This window comes from Argiope bruennichi, chromosome 5, assembly GCF_947563725.1.
Source record: "Argiope bruennichi chromosome 5, qqArgBrue1.1, whole genome shotgun sequence".
NCBI lineage: Eukaryota > Metazoa > Arthropoda > Arachnida > Araneae > Araneidae > Argiope > Argiope bruennichi.
In genome coordinates, this window is record NC_079155.1 from 51,361,297 (window position 1) to 51,381,868 (window position 20,572).

The 20,572-nt window shown below is 29.6% G+C and overlaps 1 protein-coding gene across 2 annotated transcripts in view; it reads right to left on the reverse strand.

Moving 5' to 3' along the window:
* LOC129969407 (1-phosphatidylinositol 4,5-bisphosphate phosphodiesterase-like) overlaps positions 1–20,572 on the reverse strand; it is a 151,396-nt gene that overhangs the window by 63,205 nt on the left and 67,619 nt on the right. For both annotated transcript variants that reach the window (XM_056083971.1, XM_056083970.1), the window contains exons 2-6: positions 18,818–18,951; positions 14,784–14,870; positions 12,219–12,278; positions 8,451–8,588; positions 3,078–3,157 (exon numbers count right to left, since the gene is read on the reverse strand). In XM_056083971.1, the coding sequence (XP_055939946.1) occupies positions 3,078–3,157; positions 8,451–8,588; positions 12,219–12,278; positions 14,784–14,870; positions 18,818–18,901 (449 nt within the window). In that variant the 5' untranslated portion in view covers positions 18,902–18,951. The remainder of the gene's footprint in view (positions 1–3,077; positions 3,158–8,450; positions 8,589–12,218; positions 12,279–14,783; positions 14,871–18,817; positions 18,952–20,572) is intronic.

Below are 20,572 nucleotides of genomic sequence, written 5' to 3' on the forward strand. Positions count from 1 at the left end.
CGAAAGGGGAGAATATCAAATTCTCCAGATATAAATCTTCATTTTTTCCCATTGTGGAGAGTGAATCATCAACGGACATTCCCACGGTCGACCGGAGACCATTTAGGTTTGTTCTGAACGGTTATTGGGTATCAGGGTGCCCAAGTACACCAATATAGAAATGAGAGGTGGAGTTTGAGAGAAAAATAAAATGTGAGCTTTTTCGGAAGAAGAAAGAGAAGAGAGTGAGTGGTTGTGAGAAAAGGTCAGAGAAGCTTCGTGTGAATCGGACTTCTGAGTAAAATTCCACCCGAATGAAATTCGATGGATTCCTAGAGCTACCCTTGTAGTAGCCTGAGACGTCAACAGCCTGTTAGCTGTTCTTGTGAAGTTGTTTCCTCCGAAATTATTCGAGGAACTATTCTTGTTTAATTTTCAACTGTGTTGTAAATAGTATTTCATTTTACCTAGATGTGAAAAAGTTGTTTTTATGTAAATAAAGAAAATTGTCTATGAACACTACTCTTTATTTGATCGTACAGTATCAAATCATTACAGCATCTAAAGCATGTATCCGTATTGAATTTGTGCTAAATTCCTCAAGAGATCACCAATATGTTTGTCAAAAATTTGTATATATTCTCATGCATATAAATGGGATAGTTCAAAAACGCATTCTCTTAGATAAATAAAATTATGTACTTGATCGTATTATTCAAAATTTAACTCTGCGTCGCGTCTCGGTGGCCTAGTAGTAAGGTCTCGGCATCGATAGTGGAGGGTTTCATGTTCAAAACCCAATTCTATCGAAGAACCATCTTGTAAACGGGTGGTGCATGTTAAATCCGTCAGGGCCAAACGTCCTGTGGTGTGGAAGTTTGGAGAGAGGGTGGAAGCTCAGATGTCGTCCACGTCATCTGACCGTGGTTCAAAATTACGGTCTGTCCCAAAATAGTCCTAGTGTTGCTTTAAAAACAGGACGTTAATATAACTAAACTAAACTGATTCTAGGTAAAATTTTAGTTTTTATAAGTTTGGCAAAAAACATCCATGATGCATACTCGTTTTTCCCCCCACTATGCAACGAAGCATAAAGCGTTCATGTACGGGAATAAAAATATGAGAGTTCGCGAGCTAATGTCCCTAATTTTTATTCGGGAGGAAAGAGAAATAATAATATTTCAATAAAGAGTTTACGAGAAAGTTCTGGGGAAACTATTCCCGCTGGTTTCATTGTTACATCATCTCTTTGCAACATGGCACCAAGAATCATTTAATCCTAACCAACTTATTAAACCAACCTTGCTTTTTATTATAGTTTTCATTTTTCTTGAAATAGATTTCTTAAACGAATTCCTTCCTTTAACGCATTCTAAATAAGAAAGGAAATATTCTTTTTCTTAATCATACATTGACAAATCTGACATATTCTGTACATTTCCGCCATCTTGTTTCATCATTTTCCAAAGACAAATGAAGTGAATGTTAGAATTCAAAAAGAGAATACAAAAATGAGTTTTAAAAGCAGCCATTTAAAATAGTTAACAGGCAACATGCATTTTCACAGGAGAGAATAATAAATTGACGTCACACCTGGCCAATTACGCTTTGTAATGGAAGGTATTTTAAAAGAGTTTGGGCTACACGCAAAGGAAAATTTTCTTATAGTTCGTTGCAAAAGAGGAAATAACAAATAACCAAACACCTGCTCGAAGTGACTGAATATGAAATTCAAATTCCGTTAATTGTTTCTGGGAATTTACTTCGCGAAATATGTCTGGTGTGCGTGCTATAAGATTAATAAGCAAATTAACGAAACTATATATATGTTTATACAATAGTTGAGACTCATTTTTACTGGTATCACGTTGAGGATACGAAAATTTTATAATCTTCTTGTAAAACTTAAGCACAATAAAAGCATTTTTTATTTGTAAAGCATTTTAGGGTAGCCACATACCTTAAGAAAGAAGATTCAGTTTCATTTTATAACTACAATGATTCGATTCTCGCTAAATGGAATAAAAGTTTTGCAAAAAATAGTCGCAAATACTATTATATTAAAAAAAGAAGTATTTCAGGATGATTTATATTTTCGGTACGCTAAATTCTGTCTGAGTATATTATTTAAAGAGAATCGGAATACTTTTTTTTATTTGTATTTTAAGTTTTTTTTTTATTATTATTATTTTGATGGCAGTCGAAAAAGCCATATATCACAACCCATGAATAGAAACAGAACTTTCAAGCTGAATTTGAACGTCGTTGAAATTTTGTATTTAAGATTTATGGATAGTAATCGCAATTCAAAATTCGATAGAAATTTATATATTTGGTGCAAAATCTAAGATTATATACAGACTAAAGGATACAATTTCAAAAATATGCTTTGCAGAATTGTGGAGATAAGAAATGTGAAAATTCATCAAAATCTCGAGATAGAATTTTTTTTATGATTGCAATACTTTCTCCTTATATATTCGTATACGCGAATGTAAAAATTTGGAGAATATACTTTCAATTGCTCTTTATGCCTGAAAATGGATCAGTTATAGCATTTTTGTTACTAAGATGTTCTAGAAAGCCCCATTTTTCGCATAACATCTAAGGCAGAAATCATATGGATCAATATCTGGTAATATGGTGATCGATTTAATCTACCAGATAATAATTTGGATACTGATCGGCGATAACTAATTTTATGATTGCGCTATTATGGGCTTATGTCTGTTTTTTAAAGTTAAAGACCAATTTCGTAGAAACAGAGCTGTTTTTTTCACAACATAAATGGCTTGTTAACAACAAAAAATCTATATTAGGTTGAATGCGACGATTTGGAAGGCACTTTGAAAAAAAAAAGTGGAAGTGCTGTTAAACAATTTTCTTTTATTTTATCTTTCGTTTATGCATTTATAGCGACATCTGGTCAGACTAAGGACTTATTCCGGTTCAAGATTGTAGGTTAATTTAAAGTTGACATTCAGGTTAAAAAATGATGCCAAAATTAAATCATATGATTTCAGCATCCAATTACAACTAATGTAATACTTTTAAATTTTTTTAATTTTTGCGCGTATGAAAATAAAATGGGTACTTACTGTTTCTTGAGGCACGTCATTGGGCAAACATTGTTGGCTTTGATATTATTCGTGATGTAGCGTAGACCAGCTTGCCACTCCTATTAAATGGGAGAAAAAGATCTTCAGATACATTCATCTATTTATAATTAAACCATTAAAGGAATCCAAAAACTATTTCGAAGTATTTTTAGAATTTATCTTAAATAAAGATGAAATTTATCTTGAAAAAATTATCAGAAGTGCTAGGATCTATTAAATCATTCGCAAATGGTTACATTGTCGATGACAGTATGAATTTTTAGTCTACAACGCATTATGCGATTGCTGCTATAAATACTTAGAACATTTCTTTTACACATGGAATTTTTTGTTTCATATTTTCTTTCATAAAATAATTCCAATATTTCAAGAACTAAATTCATATATTGTTTTAATTTTTGGGTTTTTTAAAAAATTATTTATTGATTAAATATCATTTTTTTTCTTAAGACTCTTTTATTTTATCAGTAATTTTAAAGTCCAATTTAAGTTATTAATAAGTATATAATAAATCCGATTCATTTTACTTAAAATATTATTAGAATTCATTTTACCTTTTTTAATTTCTTATAATTTAATTAATAAATATGTATTCTAGTGTACTGGTAAGTGTTATCACAGTTTAAATCTGGAAAACATCATACATAGGTTGAAACAGGCATAAAGGGAAAGTTAGAGAAAAGATTTTATATAGCATTTGTCTTTTAAATTAATATACACGAAACGAATGGCAGCACATTTGTCGTACTGAAATAAATTTCACAAAACATGACGATAAAAAGAAACATAGGATTTTGACAAATGTCGTTTTGTTTTTCTAGTCCAAGAAACTATATATTTTTCTTTCTCCTATAAGTGCAATTTCCAGAATTGAATTTACCAATATAATGTTTACAGAACCGCTCATGAGCAACTCGAATATGTATTTTTTTGCAAATTGGGACAAAAAAGAATGATTTAATAAAATGAATTTGTATTTGCTTTGCTGCAAAGTACTTTAATAAAATGCACTTCTAATCAATTATTTACTATCAGAAATATGACAGAGATATTTATAAAATATAATTATTAAATTTAAAAAAATGTTAAATATTTTTACAAATGAATTTTTTCATTATTATTTTATTAAATTTATTATTATTTTACTAGCTACCAAATTTGGCACTATATACTTTGGTGGGAAAAATGCACATCTTGGAAGGAATTTTTTAATTAGACTTTTAAATAATAAAAAATTAATTGAATTATGGAGTTTATAACAATAAATTCCAAAAATAATGTTGCCCAAAATTTGTTTTTAGCACCATTTCTGAATTCAAATACTGTTTTTTTTAATTATATAAATTTAATTGTCATGCAATGTTTATTGATTTTTCACGAATTTTTAATTACATTTTCTGCCTGATTTCTAACAATAGATTGCATTGCTGAACCTGAAATTCAAACCATTTTTATTGTTTTCTAAAATATTTAATAGCGAAATTTTCTTCCATTATTAAGTGCTTAGGAAAAAGAGTTTCGTTTGTTTTCTGTCTAGTTTATAAGATGAATAAAAAGGTGAATTTGCAGTTTTGCAAAAATTAGAAGAGAGGTAAGTCGGACAGTTTCATTTTTAATATTGGTATGATGTCATAAGTCTGATCTGTATTAACAAAATTTATGTACAGAATAAACAGAACATCACTATAAAAATAGCATGATTTTAATATCTAAAAAATTTGGCGGAAGCATTAACATGAAATTATATCTAGCAGTTTAACTAAAATTTAGTATAACCAATATTCCGGGAGATCCAGCTGGTCGCCAATGACGGCTAGAATGAAATATTTTAACCGTTGTAAGATATTACACTCTGCATAAATCGAATTAGTTTTAGTATAATTTTGTTGTGAATATTTTTTGTGTCGTTTTATATGAAATAATGTCTAGCGATTTAGCTAAAATTGAATATAATCGATATTTCAGGCGAACCAGCTGGTCACCAAAGATAGCTAGATCTTTGGTTTCTTCTAGTTTAACCATTGTGAAATATTACAGTCTATAAAATCGAATCAATTTTAGTATAATTCTGTTGTGAATATACAACCAATATTCCAGGCGATCAGCTGGTCGCCAAGGACGGATAGAATGAAACAATTTAACAATTGTGTAATATTATGCTCTGTATAAATCGAAACAGTTTTTGTATAACTAACTCTGTTGACAATACTATTTTCCTAATATGTTACTAAAAAACACATAACGATTCTGCTTCACTAAATCAATAGATATTGCCATTGTTTGTGCTGGCGAAAAAAAAGTAAATGTTTTGAGATGGCCAGAGGACAATGGCAAAAAATGAAGAAACAAAATTTACGAGTGTCATGCACCGTACCCGTAACTGAAACTAGATAGCGTGGCCAGGATTTCCGTCTCGACCGGATGAATAAAACATAAACACGATCGAATTTAAGTGTGCGTGTTGCCCGATTGGAAAAATGTGAGGGAACGGCCACCAAACGGTGCTTTAAATAGAACTATTAGTGGCCGGTTCCAGAAGGGTTTCGCTTTCCATCTAAAAAAGGGCTTTGTTGCCACATTCCGACTCGAATAGCCGCCGAGTCTGAGTGAAAGGATTAGCGTAGAATAAAGCGACTCATTTATTTCTTTATAAGCAATTTAATAGTTGAAGGCTTCAGAAAGCAGATAAAACAGAAATGAGAATATTGGATTTTAATTTTTCTTCTTTTGGGTCTATGCTAAGTCCAATAACTCTTCTTTTAAGGAGAAAAGAAAGAACTGGATGTTCAAATTTGCCTCCATATGTACACATATTTTTAATGATTGTAAATATAATTTTTAGGTCCTCGATGTCCTGATTTTTTTTATATTCTATCTCATTTTTACTTTATCGTATTCTTATTTTCTTTACTTTCCTACTTTCTTTAGAAACTTATTTTCCCGTATTCTGATTTTTTTTTTTTTTTTTTTGCTTTTTTTGTATCCGTTATATCGAGAAAATACAGTATTCGTCAAAAAAATTCGAATCCAAAATTTTGACGAATCTCTACGTTTTAGACTTCTCCGTGTTCGAAGAACGCATATGTGGGAATAGTCCATCTGTCTGTCACATAGATAACTCAAAAACGCATTGAGCTAGATGGTTGAAATTTTTTTTGTACAAAATTTGTAGATTTCTTTCAAATTTTGAACAAAATCTGTACAAGGAAGTCTGTTTGTATGTCTGGCTATTCGAATATAACACGATATAGCTCCCTTCGCTTCGAAGGGAACTAGATGGATAAAATTCGGTACACAGATTTAACATCTATAGTATAGACAACTGCCAAATTGTGAGCCAAATCTAACAACGGGTTGACTGTCTGTCGGTCTGTACTTTCAAAAACATGTAAACGCGATATTTCAAAAACGTAATGACTTAAATTTATCAAATTTTGTTTGGGATTTTGTGACATCAAGTGTAGTTTTGTGCCAAATTTGTATTTCAATCGGCTGAGAAAAACGTGTCTGAATCATAAATTGAATTTTTGGATTCTAATAACACATGTCAGGGATTAATCGCCAAATAACTCGCCAAGTTCATTAGACAATATACGAGAAAGTTGTCAATTTTATTACAATGCCATTTATATTTATTAAATCAATTTATGCAATGAAATATTAAAACTAGAGGGGAAGTAGTTCCCATGAAGTTTTCTCATATACTGTGTAATAAATGGGTATTTCCCACTCACATGGCAATAAATTGTAGATCTTAAACAAGGCTTTGAAAGCCATGAGTGCTTATACTTTTATTTTCAGTACCGCACCATGAGCACTTAGTGCAACGTAATAACAACAGTGTATGCCTTTTGAACGTTTTTGTTCGGCCAATTAAATACAACTTTTGATAAAGATCTAACTATAATTGTAGTTGCAAGATCACACATCATTTTTCAATTCATAATATTAGTTCACACTCTCCTTATATATATATATCTTATTCAAATTTTCAATCGTTAATAAAATATTTTTTATTCATCCACTCAAGTTCAAATAATTTTTTTAAACTTGTAGTGGACAAACTTGATGTTAATACAGTTTTTTTCAAATATTAATTAATTAATTAAATTTTTCCAGTCATTTCTATTTGGTCGCCAAAGTCGCTAATTTTTTCACCAAGCTCCATTTTCCCACTTAATATTGTAATTCTGTCATATGTATATACATATCTATATTAAATGTAATTATTTAATAAAAAGTAACTAAAATAATTGTTTTTGTTGACCTAAGTAGGAATTGATTTAAATTTTTTATATATATATTACTTGATTTTTTATTTATCTTTATTGTATTTTTGAGTTATCGCGCTTTCATAAATGAGAATGTATGGAGTGACAAATGGTTTGATGGGTGGTTTAGATTCCAAAAATACAACAAAAGGTATGCATTACATGGTAAAAATAAGTATTAAATTTCATTTATTTAAATCGTAACGCTTTTGATTTATCACGTTTATATACGTACAGTAGTGCAATCACATAAACGTCCAACCCTTGAACAGATTTTACTCAAAATTTGGCAAATATTTGAATTTTGTATGGTATACCTTGCCAAATTCTATGAAACTAGCTTTTTATGTTTTGAAATTGTTGTATTCGCTTATACTAGATATGCAAGATAGACTTCCATTGAATGAATTTCAGTCAAAATCTGAAAAAGTCAATAAATGTGACATACAGATCACATACTAAATTTCATCCATCTAGCTAAATTCATTTTTGAATTATCGTGTCCACAAACATGCAGACTTCATTCCAAAAGTGAGTATTGCGAACGCAGGGAAGTCTGAAACGTGGATATAAGTCAAAACCTAGAGCTTGATTTCTCCGACGATTATAATAATTTCACTTTTTGTACTTCGTTTACGAGAAAGTAAAAATATGATTTTCAGACTTAAGGAATGTAGTGTTTGAATTTTTGCGGTGATTACAATACTTTCCCTTTGAATAATTTGTGTATAACAATTTTTTTTAAAAAAAAATCCATTTATATGTATATATAAACCTCACGTATCCTCAAAGTATGCTCCATGATTTTAGAGACAACATAGTTGACAATACTTTGAAATTTTTTTTTAATGATATGTTATGAAAACTAATATTAGCTTTAGATGTTTGAGGTAGTAAAATTTCTAATAAAAAATAACATTAATAATTAAAAGGTTATTAACGTTATTTTGGGCTCAATGATATAAAAATGCAACTTAAATATGATATTCTTACTTTGAATCCCAGTTACATTTAATCTATAAAAATAGATAATAATCGTTAATCAATATCGATAATCATCGATACAAAATTGTTCACTTACTCTGGCCGTTTCTACATCCGGACACACAACGTGCGTGTAGTTGATGTTGACCATGTCCGAGCCGCTGCAGATGGTCAGGCTCACGTCCTCCAAGTTGTTCTTGCTCTTTGCCTGTAGCTCGGTCAGAAGTTTGGCGTCCTGAACAAGAAAATAAGCAAATATGAACCTGAAAACCTCAGTTCCAAAACAAAACTCTATCTGTAATCTGATACTAAGGTAATCTCTATCTGTACTAATAATAAAAGATTAAGTGAGGACGCGCGATGGACCCTAGATTTATGATGTATCAATGACCCCAGATACATCATCAAAGATCGTCTTTCTTTTGCTTGCCTTTTCGAGAGTTATTGGAAAAATAAAATTTAGACAGATCCCTTGATTTCAACAACTGGACGGCTTTCACCAATCAACTTCGACACTTTTCGAGCATAGCTAATCAGCCAAAATTCTCCATCATTATTATGCAATTTCAACAAATTTCGATATTTTGATTTGTATTTACGAGTAGATGAAGAGGATGACGTCTTATCCGCTCCACTTTCAACATGAAATTTACAATTTACTTTCAGGAAATGTTGAATGGGTTTTATGAACTGTTTATACAACAGAGAAAATATTTGAAGAACGCATAGTTTTCCGAATGAATCTCGGTGCCCCACTAAATTAGCACAGTTGTTTAAATGAATGTCCGATTTGAAAGGCCAAATCTTGTTTTGTTAAAATCGTTAAAACAACTGAAAATAAAGACGAAATTCCAGAAATATCTATAATTAATGTAGGTCTTTCAAATGCGTTCTCAGACCAATATTTAAACTTCTGTCATTTTATTTTGAACGTCTATCCTTTAACAACAGGATTCTAGATAATATAGACTAACATTTAAACTTCTGTCTTTGCCTTTTGAATATCTACTCTTCGAGAACTGGATCCCAGATAAAATAAATCAACTTTTAAATTTCTGCCTTTGCATTTTGAAAGTCTACCTTTTGACAACTGGATCCCAGATACTATACAACAACATTTAAATTTCTGACTTTGCATTTTGAACATCTAGCCTTTGACAATTGGATATCCCAGATAATATAGACCGACACTTAAACTTACGTCTTTGCATTTTGAACGCTTTCCCTTTGACAATTGGATCCAAACATCTGATAAACATCAACTTTTTTGCGCTAAGACAAAGCAATAAATTTCATTTATAAAGTTTATAATGTTTTTGAGTCATCCCGTCTGCGTATCCGATAATGGATAAACAGACTTCCTTTTGACAGATTTCATCCAAGACCTGACGGAAATCTGTGATTTTTGTAAATTGAATTAAACCCCAAGATTAATTTTTCTGACAAGGACTATACTTTATACATTTTGTATATGAGGAAACGAAAGTCATTTTTCATATTTAAATATCTCCGTAAAATCAGTGTTCATTTTCTTTCTGTTTGTTATCACACTGGTGATATTTGCAAAGAGATATAATTCAGCTAGCTTCAGTCTAGTTAACGTTGCTTGTTCAAAAACCACACCTCTTCCCAGGCGAGCATTTTGCCGATCGTTAATAGTATTTTCGTAAACCGCACGACACTCTTGCCGGATTGTTGCCGGACCTATCGATCTGACGTTAATTGAGCCGTAGGGAGAGCCGGATCGAAAGACCTGCAATCGATGGTTCAGAGCACCGAAGCAATATAGAGAGAGTTATGAATTGTAAAGAAGTATAAATTGAATGGCACATGTCAAAAATATCATTAGACTTAATGAAGCTCTAAATTCTAACTATATGGATGATCAAAACATCGAAGGATTTCAGAAATGATTATGAACTCCACAGGAAGGATATTTTAAATGTTTAATTCAAAATTCAATTTCAAAATATTATACACAAACAATTTCAAAATATCATACATGGACACGGGAATTTCAATTTCAAAAATATCATATACGGATTTAATAAAGCTCTAAATTTCAATTTTATCGATGGTCAAAACACCGAAAGATTACCGAGATGTTTGCAATTTTCAAAGAACTGTTATATTGGAATATTTCGAAAATATCATGCATAGTTTCAATGAACTTAAAATGTTTAATTAATTTCAATTCTAAAATATTCAAGAAGTGAAATGTATAAAGTTGTCAAGGATTAAACATTTCAAGTTATCAAAAACTGAATAAAACCGTTCAAACTGCCAAGAATTGAATAAAAAATATTCTTTAAAGACTTTACTGTAATAGTATAGTAAGAAGTAGTTTATTTTATTCATTTTCTCGTTTCTAATCTTTAATTTATAATTTATCATTATAAATATTATTGAATTTTGAAATAATACAGGCTGATATTTATTCATTTTCTTTTCACATTCCAATCCCGATTCTCCTAATAATACATGCTTTATATAAGGTTTATTAAATTAACTATTCAGTCTAAAGCTTGCGAAATCAGTAAGAAAAGAATCAGCAAGTTTGGGCAGATGAAAGACCTAAAGGGCCTAAGCCAAACTAGAACGCTTTTTTTTTTCTATTTTCAGGCTTAACTAACCGGAAAATATTAACCCTCTCAAGACTTTTGAATACATACCAGATTATATGTGTATATAAGATTGTTTTATGAGAGAATTTTAAACTCGGTAACTTCGTTTTCAAAATAGAATTTTAAGCAGATGTACTTTGTCTTCCCAATATTTACATAAATAACAGAGAATTCAGTTCACTTATCTAATTAATAATAAATTTAATAAATGAATTTGATTCTATGTTATATATTTTCGCATTCAAATTATTTAAAAGTTTGAATCTTGAAGCTTTAAATACTTAAGTTAACTGTGTGAATATGACATGTATAACAAACAGAAACTTACGCAATTAAATAAAATTTCAACCATGCATTGTGATATTTTTTTTCCAAAATTGAAAGAAAGAGATATTAGTGACGCAGCGATTGGGGGAACAAGAGTGTACAGCAGACGATCGTCTTAGGGGTTTCATGAAGATGAAACGACAGAATAGTTTTTTTTATGTCTGATAAGATGGTAAGGTCAAAAAATAATATCATAACCAGGCAGGTTAGCATAAAATGCCTAATAACATGGAAGGGTCAAAAAATAATATCATAACCCGGTATATTAGCACAAAATGCCCTATAACATGGAAGAGCCAAAAAATAATATATCTCTGCTTATTAGTACAGAATTTCCTATAACTTGGAAGGGCCAAAAAATAATATATAACTCTGCTTATTAATACAGAATTTCCTATAACTTGGAAGGGCCAAATATATATATATCAGAACGCGGCATATTAGCACAAAATGCATTATAACACGGAAGTGTCATAAATAATATTGTAATCCGGCATATTAGTACAAAATGTCCAATAACATTGTTATAATATCTTCACAATGTTGTCCGACATTTAGAATATCGAAAAACAACGTGGAGATATACAATATTTTTTTGATAACAGGATAATCCCATTTGCACTTTTTAAGACACTGATGGCCACCAGAGGGAGCGAAAAAATCGTGTTTTAGCTCGGATGCTGCTAGCCTTCCCTACGCCACTGCTCGTCGAAGGCAAAACTTTTTCAGATTTCTCACAAATGACATAAGATAATTAGTTATATTCTGAGTTATTGCGAATACAACTAGTTAAGGACTTAAGCTGAAATCAGAGGAAAAATACTTCGAAACACAAGGCACTTAAAATACTTCATGACTCTTCATACCATGCAGATGAGACATAACGGAAACATTCACTGTAAAATGTAGCTTACCTTCGGGACGCCTCCTGCTCGAATGTCATTCACTTGGGATAACTCGAGGGCTTGGCCATCCTGGGAGAAAAAATAAAGAAAAAGCTGAACTTTGAATCTATCCTTGCTATTTCAAACAATAATATATCACTGAGTCATTTACCCCGTAATATGTAACATACGATGACTAAAAGCGTTTCAACGCACATTCCTATTTTTAAAAAGTTTTGTATCATATAATATATATATATATATATATACACTTTATAAGAATTCTAGAATATCAAAAGAAATATAGAAAATTTTCTAGGTGAAAACTTATAAAGAATCTAAAAAAAATGCAAGAATATGCATTATTTATTGTATAATATGTGCTTGTAGAGTTAAAGGGAAAAATATTTGTGAAATAATACGAATATTTCATAAAAATAAAATAAAACCAATATTTTTTCCTCGCACAAACAATGCAAAAGAGTTTGATAAGGCACGCAAATATAAGAAATGAAGGAAAATAATAATAATAAAAAAATGTGCAGAAAGTTTTTTTTTTAGCAAAATAAAACTTCGAAGCAAGTACTCACAAGATTTTTTTAACAAACAGTTTTTAGAATGTTGTTTCAAATTACTATAAAAATAAGAATTTGGAGCAAAGAAAAAATCGTCAGCAAAGATATTTAACTTGGAGATATTTAAATTTCTATTTGCAAAATTTAATATTCAAGCTTTAATAAAGCAAATTGCAAGAATTGAAATAATCTGCCAAATGATTTTTGTCTTAATAATTAGGAACAAGACGCTTTTTGTAATTTTAAGCTACTGAAATATGTAAACGAAAACGAGACAGCAAGTTGTCTGTCGTGGAACAAACAGTGATTTGTTCTTGTGGAAATGCGATGAAATTCAATACCTCAGAATTCCATTTTTGAATGCCCTTTTTCATATTTTTTATTCTATTTCTTAGTTTGGTATCATATTAACTGACTGATGTAGCCTTGAATATAGAAACAAACTATGAAATAGCCGAAAAGGATGTACAAAGGGGAAATTATTATATTATTAGATATGTATTTAATTTTTTTTGTTTTGTTTTTACTTATCTTGAAATAATTAAATGCGTAAATAATTTTTGTTTTTTAAAAAATACACTTTACTGATATTTATAAGGTAAATTTGTCGCAAAAATGAAGAAATTTTATGTTTTATCCTTAAGGAACTTCAAAGTTTTAAAGCGGTTAATAGCGCACGAAGTGACTGTGCGCTATTACCCGCTTTAACGTCACATAATAAACGTCATTATGATATCATGTCACAAAACGTCATTGTGATATCATGTCACATCTAACAACATATTGCGATCTGATGCCAAATCTCAAGAAAAAAAATCGAAATATCTGATGAATAAAATTTTAAACAGGCACTAAATTAAATAATTACGTTTTCAAGGGCGCTTATTTCGATAGAATTGCTTTTCAAATTTTCATTATATTTATATATTGATCAAACTGATATTATATATAGCTGTTCATAATTTTGATATCTTCAAACCTCACTGTCAATTTTTTACAGCTTTTAAATTTCCTAATGTGTTTTTATGTCTATATCATTAATTATATACAGTTTTTGAAGATTCAATGCTTTTAAAATTGATTATAGTCATCTTCTAAATTCTTAATGTTCTAAATTCATTTTTTAAAAAGTTTTGAAATGGAATATATTTAATTTATAAATCTCTTGTATATTTTGATGTTTTTAGCATTTATATTTCACGACTTCTTATCTTTTAATCAGTTTTTTTACATATATTTTTGAAATTGAATACATTTAAATCCCTTATTTATTTTTAAAGTTTTTAGGGTTAAGAATTTACAACGTTTTAATTCTATCTATTTTTTCAGGGTTTTTTTTTGTTTTGTTTATGCATACATATTTATTAATTAATATGTTTCATAATGTTTTGTTTTTCCATTTACTTTTTACGTTTTATTTCAAAATTTTAAAATTGATTATATCCATCCTTTAAATTCATAACGTTTTATTCATAATGCCATCAGTTTTTCAAACTGAATATATTTAGTTTTTAAATCTCTTGTATCTTTTAATGTTTTTAAAATTTATATTTCGCGACTTCTTAATTTCTAATTTTTTTTGTTTGTACTTTTGGGACTGAATGCATTTAAATATCTTATTAATTTGAATATCTTATTAATATTTGAATATATTTTTAATGTTTTTAAGGTCCAATGTTCACAACTTTTCAATTCATAATCTATTTTTTAAGTTTTTTTTCGTTGTTATTACTGCACACTTATTTATTACCTAACATGTTTCATAATTTCTTTTTTTTATTTACTTTTTACGGTGTTTATTTTTTGAGTGTTTGCTATTTATTTTATAATACACTCTGTAATTAGGTTTTTTAGTATTGTGCACATCTCATTTTAATGAATAAACAAACGTCAAATATCAAAAGCAATTATGATATTAAATATCATACTAATAAAAGAAGAAAAAAAATAAAGATAAAAGCAAACACCGAGTCACAGATTCTGTGCATGATGAAACAGATTGGAAAAAATATTTGCTTACCCTCCCTTCGCTTTTCCAGTAGATGAAAAAGCCATATTCATCGACTTTGAACAAAGCATTCGGTTCATATGCGGCTTGTTCTTTTTCCTACAAAAAAAATGGGTGAAAATGACAGCAACAGTTGAATGACAGAAAGCAATTTCATAAAGAATTATTAATTTCTTTTTATTAATATTTTTATAAAGTTGATAATCTACGGTACAAAAATTCCTTGTTTTATGGCAGAGCACTTTTCATTTTGAAATGCCTCTGCTATTGGATGCAGATTATTTTTTCTACATAAAAAGAAAAAAAATCTTTTATTAATCTTTTAAAAATTATAATTAAGTTTAGAATAATTTTAGTTTAACTATATTTTATGATCTATAAAAAATTAATATAATAAATTGTTTAAAATTTGTTTAACAAATAACGAAAAAAACATAAAATCCAGAAAATTTTATCACTGTGGCCACAAAAAGTTGTCTGGGGAAAAAATGGATATTGAAATCTAATTAAATATTTGTGTTATAATTAAAATCTCCATGTTTACTTCAACAGTCTTTAAGATCAATCACAAAATATTCTGTACATTAACATCATAAAGTAAATCCATATACTCGATTCATTGCTCATTAAAGTCAATGGTATAATTATATTGCTCATTATATAAAGTAGCAAAGAAAATCTCCACATTTGATTTAAAGTTCTCTTAATATTGATTGCAAAAAAAAAAAAAAAATATGTTTGGTAATGTTAGAAAGAAAATCTCTATACATGACTCAGCCCTCTTTAACTTTTTATTTAACAACGGTACTTTAAAGTACCGTTTAAATCCAGACGATATCTTCACAATAATACTATTTTTTCTAACAGTATTTGAAAGAAACGAAGAATGTATTTCCAGTAGAAAACAGTAAATGTAGACTAAAAATAACGTTAAAAAATCTTTTATTATTTAAAAACTTTTTAATTAATTAATTTATTTAATTAATTAAAAAAAAGTTTTTTTTATTCTTCCTGGGTTTATTCTGTACCAAACCTTAATTAATGGTTCAAAAATAAGTTTGAAAAATTGATGGTAAAATAATTCGGAAAATAAAGGGTGAAGTCAATTGTAAAAAAAAAAAAAGAAAAGAAAAAGTTGTTCTTTGAATAACGACGCAAAGGGAGGGGGGTACACCATACTTGGCTTAACGTTTTTTAAAGTTAATTTTTACAAAATCTTTTTGCTCATTCGGCAACATTTATTGTTTTGAAAAAATTCTGTATGTTGGACAAAACCGCAGCGAGAATTCCCATACTTAGTTACGTGATTCTTCAACGTCCGCTGTAAAATAAGGTTTGTTTTTTGAATAACTTTGCAAGAAAATCACTATACATAGCTGAGTGTTTTCCAAAGTCAATGGAAAAAAAACAACCTTTGCATAACACACATTGGATAACATCGTAATAAAATACCTTTAAAATCTCTTGTACATGTTCCGAAAACTATCGGAAATAACAATCGCAGATGATCATTATCCTTAAGTAGTTAAGTTAGTATTTCTAGTCGATAAAACTAATGAAAGATCTAGTAATCACTAAAAAAAAAATGTTTCATCCGCCGAATTTTTTTTAAATACCGACTTGGTTATATTTTTACCAAGCGGAAGTCCCTCCAACTGTATGGTATTGGATTATTTTGAAGTAGATGAAAGTTTATTTCATTTGGCTGTTATTTTGCAACTTGACGTGTTGAAATAACTTGTATCGAATATTTTGCAACTTGACGTATCGGTCTTTTTTACATAGTCATTCATACATATTATCTTACGTCTATCTACATATTTTCTTTTCAGCTAATTTATTTACTTTCCGGGCCATTTCAGATAGATACATAGGATTTTCACTTCTATCATATTTTATAATTGAAGTTTTAAGGAAAAATTCGGGCATTTTCTTGAATTTCTTGACGTAACGCAAGTGGACCACAGTAAAACTTTTAGAAACTGTGAGTACCGATTCTAATTAGAGCATCAAAGTTAAAACACTTAGATTGCTTGTTCCTCACTAAGTTTTCTTTGATTCTTTGACATTTGTAAATAAAAATAACCAAGGAAATCACTTTCAACGAAAAAATTCCAATAAATTGAATGAGACATTGTTTTAAATTTAATTTTCCGTTCGATATCATAATATACTGTTTGAAATATTTTCTAATTGTGGGATCACGACAGCATAGTCATGAAATTAACTATGCGATAGAAATATGATAGCCATAATTAATTTTATCTTTCTGGGCTAGCGTGTGGAAAATGTCTAAGAATCTTTGGATCAACCTGTGATCCATTCAAGAATCTAAACTGCATTAGTTTGTAAACGGATGGAGTAGCCATCGCTGGTTACATAATAGCAATTTAAAGCCTATATATAAAGCGTGAATTATATATATATAAAAAACTTTCCTCATACCTGGCATCTTACCTATCATACCGTTCACAGGAACGGAATAAAATTTTGGTTCAAGGTATATTGAGGTATGCGCCGAGAATCATATGAAAAACAATAGATAATCTCTAACAGTTACGGTTACAGTGACAAAATTTCAAATTGCAATACCAACTTTTTTTTTTTATTAGAATGTGTTCTCCTTAGCAAAAAACAATAAATAGTATTGGAACGGTGTCTGCACCACGAAAAATCACCAGCGCTAAACAGACTAAAAGAAAAGAGAAAATACTGTAGTGCGCCTCCCAGAGACATGAAGTTTCAACAGATTCATTTCGCCATGGTACGTGCTTTGGTTCTAAGCACCATTTGCCGCGTGCAAAGTAGGCCAAGTAGAAAATTTGTGAGACACAATGAAATGTTTTTTCTGTTTGCTCTACTGTTATTGGTTATTTTTTCTTTCCTTTTTAGTCAGTCTAGTACTAGTGATTTCTGTGCTAATACTAGTAATTACCAATGCTTTTTTTTTTTTGCTATGAAGAAAACATTTCAATAAAAATTTGGCGTTACCATTTGAAATTTTGTCACTGAAACGTAACTGTTAGAGCTTAACTGTTGTTTTTCGTATGATTCTTGAGCAAATACCTCAAAATACCTTGAACCACAATTTTATTCCGTTCCTCTGAAAGGTATGATAATTACGATCTCATGTATCTTAATAAGTTTTTTTTTAAATATAATTTCTATATATATAAAGAAATGACTTGAAGTGAGAGATTGCTGAGACCATTTATTTCTAATCCTTTGAACCAGAAGTTTGAATCAATCTCCGATTTCAGAATATTGGCTTGTGAACCGACAGAAATTTTGATTTTAGTTGAAGTATACGACCTTACCATTTTGAAATTATTGAGAAAATTCAAAAACAATTTCCATTTTATTTTTGAACAACATTAAACAAAATTGGAGGCTGAATAAGGGTATTATTTCCCGACGAAGTTCTCTAACACAGTTTAAGGGTATAAGAATTGGTGTAATACCTGAGATAAAAAGGGTTTTAGTTGGGCAATCAACCATTGATGTACAGCCTCTAGTACGCCTGTCACATTAATATGTTTTAATATGACGAAAGCAAAGTCGAGTCTGCGTTGCAGAGCGATGCTCTTGCATTAAGTGGATACCTTTAATTAATCTTGGCCGCAAAATGTTTTCATCATAGTACGATCGCTATTTCATTACACATTTTTTAGACTGTATATATTCCTCATTAGTGCGAAGAAAGGTGAAACTACCGCGATATAATTAGGTATACGTGATCATACGTGATCATGTTGAAGCATTGACCATCCAGCATGGCAACCATTGACCATCATGTAGCAATGCAAACAATGGCCATGCAGCATTGCAAACATTGCCATGTCATAATAATGTCATATTTAACGGTGCTTTTACTTTAATTAAGTCAATATAAGACAAAACTCAATAGCGTCAATTACATTAAGTTTGATTGTCACTCATTGGATGATACCTGTTGATTTTAAAATGGTTTATATTTTACTAAATGTTAACTTGAATCTTTCTGTCATGGTGTTTCCTGCTGTGAAAAAGAAGGAAGTATCACTCACCTCCTCCCACCTGTCGAAAAAGCATCCTTTGAGCAGTGCTGGCGGCACGGGCCGTTGCCAGTTGAACTCGTATAGTTTGGTCATGACTCCTTCAGCATGGCTCACTTACAGGGAAATCCGTGACCCTGGAGATCCTGCAAAACGGAAATTCTCTCTCAGAAAAATTCAACAACAAGAATAGAAGAGGATATTTTTAAACAGAAATAAGTGTTTAAATATGTATTATTGCATAATATCTGCATAAATGCCTTTTTGGGGAATTTTTACCAATCCTGTGCGGAAATGATTTATTTTGACAATCTGCAAAAAAAAAGTATGACTGTTAATTTCCCTATTATTCTATTTTCCAATCAAATGGAATTATTATTAAATATTTTAACTATGTATTTTGAAAAACTGGAATGAGGCTTATAGCCCAATCAAGCCTATACAATATAACAACCATGTTAAAGCAAAAATACAAAAAAAAAAAAAAAAAAAAACTTCATTTTTATCACATCTGTAATCAGTAGTTTGAAAGACTAATACATTTATCAGGAAAAAAGAAACATTTTTTACTTATTTTATAAATAAAAAAGCTAAGTATGCTTACTATTAAAATAAATATCTAAACTACCTTTAATCAAAATCAAATTAAGAATAAGTAGGTAGATGAAACTGAAAACCCAGACTAAAGTTTGTTTCTGCATTTAACTCTCTAGGAACATAAATTAAATTTCAAAGCTGAAATGCATTCTTTCCTTCACAGATTCAGTTTCAATAAAATGAGGAAATCACTCTTCGGTCTCTTTTAAAGTCTGGCCGTTACAAGCGCACATGTTCCAATTAGTTTTAAAGGTCAAAAAGGACATTGGTTTGAAACCTTGAATGATCTGGCTATTGTTTTCTAATTCGCCGTAGAAGTAAGCAATATCCTGGTGTTTCAAAAAAAAAATGTATTAAAAATGTGTATTTTATGCTTTTAAAACACTTTGAAGTTTGAATATTTGAACAAAAAAAAAGTTAAAATGCATTTGCTAAGTTGATTAGTTTCCACATATTTGATTATTTTGAGACTGTTTTCCCAAAGATTATTTTAATAAGTCCTTTCGCGTGACGTCACGCTTACATAAAAACCTACCAACTGAAGTTATTTGATAATTAAATGCATATCAAATATTGTAATGGAACCCAAAATTTTACTTTTATAACGCACGTGACAGGAATCACGTGATTAGAAACTGACTGCAATGACCATGTTATAAGAGCTGTATTAAAACCTTAATTACATTTATATTAAAAAAAATTAGAAAAATGAATTTTAATATTTAATTAATTATGTGGTCACGAACAATTAATAATTTTTTAATTAATAAACCATAATTCTTAGGGAACAATGTAGGTTTTCTATTACTATTACCTGATTATTTAAATAAATCTGTGATTGTCTTAAATTCTCTTTAATAATTTTGAAAAGATAATATGTTTGATACATTCAACGAATTTCAAAGTTTTTGATGTTGAAATGTAATAAATTCAATTTTAGTATTTATTCGCTATTAATTTAATTTAAAGGATAAAAATCCACTTAGATATTCCAAACTATTACAGCTGTCTTTTAAGTTCTTATATATGATTTGAAATAACAAAAAATATTCTAAATGGATGCATATTCTATATAGAGGATAGGATAAATTGGTTCTAAAAGCTATTGAATAATAAATCAGGTGCTAAAAGTTATTGCATTAGAACAGCCAGTAAAATAAATCTTCTTAT